Source organism: Gavialis gangeticus, unplaced genomic scaffold (genome assembly GCF_001723915.1).
Source record: "Gavialis gangeticus isolate Ggan-Ray unplaced genomic scaffold, GavGan_comp1, whole genome shotgun sequence".
NCBI classification, from domain to species: domain Eukaryota; kingdom Metazoa; phylum Chordata; order Crocodylia; family Gavialidae; genus Gavialis; species Gavialis gangeticus.
The window spans coordinates 10,482,664-10,483,940 of NW_017729027.1; the positions used below are offsets into that span (position 1 = coordinate 10,482,664).

The window sequence follows — 1,277 nt, forward strand, 5'->3', positions numbered from 1 at the left end:
CCTCACATTTACCAACGTCCTTGGGAGTTGGGAACTTTCCTCGAAGGTGGGGGGGCAAGGGCTAGCAGCAAAGTAAGCAGCATTGGCAACACAGAGGGGCTGCCCGTGCCCCCTCTGAGATTGACCGTGCACCCCCCTGGAAACGACAGCCACGAAACCTGAAGCGTCGGAGGAAGTGCACTCCTGGTTTCATTGGTGGCGTTTCTGCACTTGACGATCGGCCGCTGGGGGACCCCCCGGTCAGCGATCTGGTGTCACCCCAGACTCGGGAGGCACCAGTCGCCCATGGTAAGCAGCCATGACCCCTCTTCAGAGAAGGGGAAGGTATTTGCCAGGATGCCTGAAAACTGCCTATATGGGAAGACATCGGAAAACTTAAGCCCCAACAACAACCTCGCTGGGGCAGGTGGAGGCACAGGAGCTGCACAAAGGTTCCTTCCAAACTTTTTTTCCTTTTATTAACCGGACCAGTCTCTACTGATCAGACCCTTGCCAGCACCAGCTGGGGAACATACCCCAGCCCGCATCCTGGAGTCACATGGACACATGTGCATGAGGTTGTGTTGCCTTTTTTTCTTTCTTTCTTTTTAGACTCAGCCCCTCAGCAGGGGACCCCCACCAACCATGGTGCCTGCAAGGCTGGGCCACAGAGCATAGCCATGCTGGAAAAGCAGGACCAGAGGGAGCCCCAAAGGGCACTCGCCCTCAGCCCCTGGGCTGCACCCGGCAGGGAAGGAGCAGCGCCCATTACAATCCCGCCCATCTCCCTCCCCTGCTACCATGCTCCGAAGACCGAGGGGAAGCGGTGGTAGTCTACCCCCATGACTGGGGGGGGCTGGCCGTGGGGGCGGAGCGCCAGGTGCTGCCGTGCGCCTGCGCAGTGTAGTCCGCGCCGCTGGGGCCGGGGGGATCAGGCTGGCCCCACGATTTGGCCCCTTCCGCAGGGGGCCGCACCCGGGTCGGCGCGTCGTCACTATAGCAACTGCTGACGTCACTGTACCCGCCGCTCTCACCGTGGGCGCTGGGCGCTGGGTCCGGCTGGAAGGTGAAGTGCGCCGCGTGCCTCCGTGCCGCGGTTGCCGAGGGGGCAGGGACCCGGCCCAGCAGGCCGCCTTCCAGGGCCGCCACCGCTGCCCTACGCAGCCCCATTGCCGCCATGGTCGCCGAAGTGGGGGGACCACGGCCACTGCTCGTACAGAGGCGGTGGCCGGTGAAGACTGCCCCTATTGGCTGGGGGAGATAGGCGGTTGACCAATCGGAATCCGCGGTGCAACGGG

General features: G+C 63.2%; 1 protein-coding gene across 2 annotated transcripts in view; it reads right to left on the minus strand.

The window, feature by feature from the left end:
- Positions 1-1,192, minus strand: part of BCKDHB (branched chain keto acid dehydrogenase E1 subunit beta) — a 395,605-nt gene extending 394,413 nt beyond the window's left edge. Inside the window, exon 1 of one of the 2 annotated variants that reach the window (XM_019520436.1) lies at positions 1,014-1,192. In XM_019520436.1, the coding sequence (XP_019375981.1) occupies positions 1,014-1,158 (145 nt within the window). In that variant the 5' untranslated portion in view covers positions 1,159-1,192. The remainder of the gene's footprint in view (positions 1-1,013) is intronic. The other variant, XM_019520437.1, reaches the window with a different exon arrangement.
- Between the last annotated feature and the right edge of the window lie 85 nt (positions 1,193-1,277).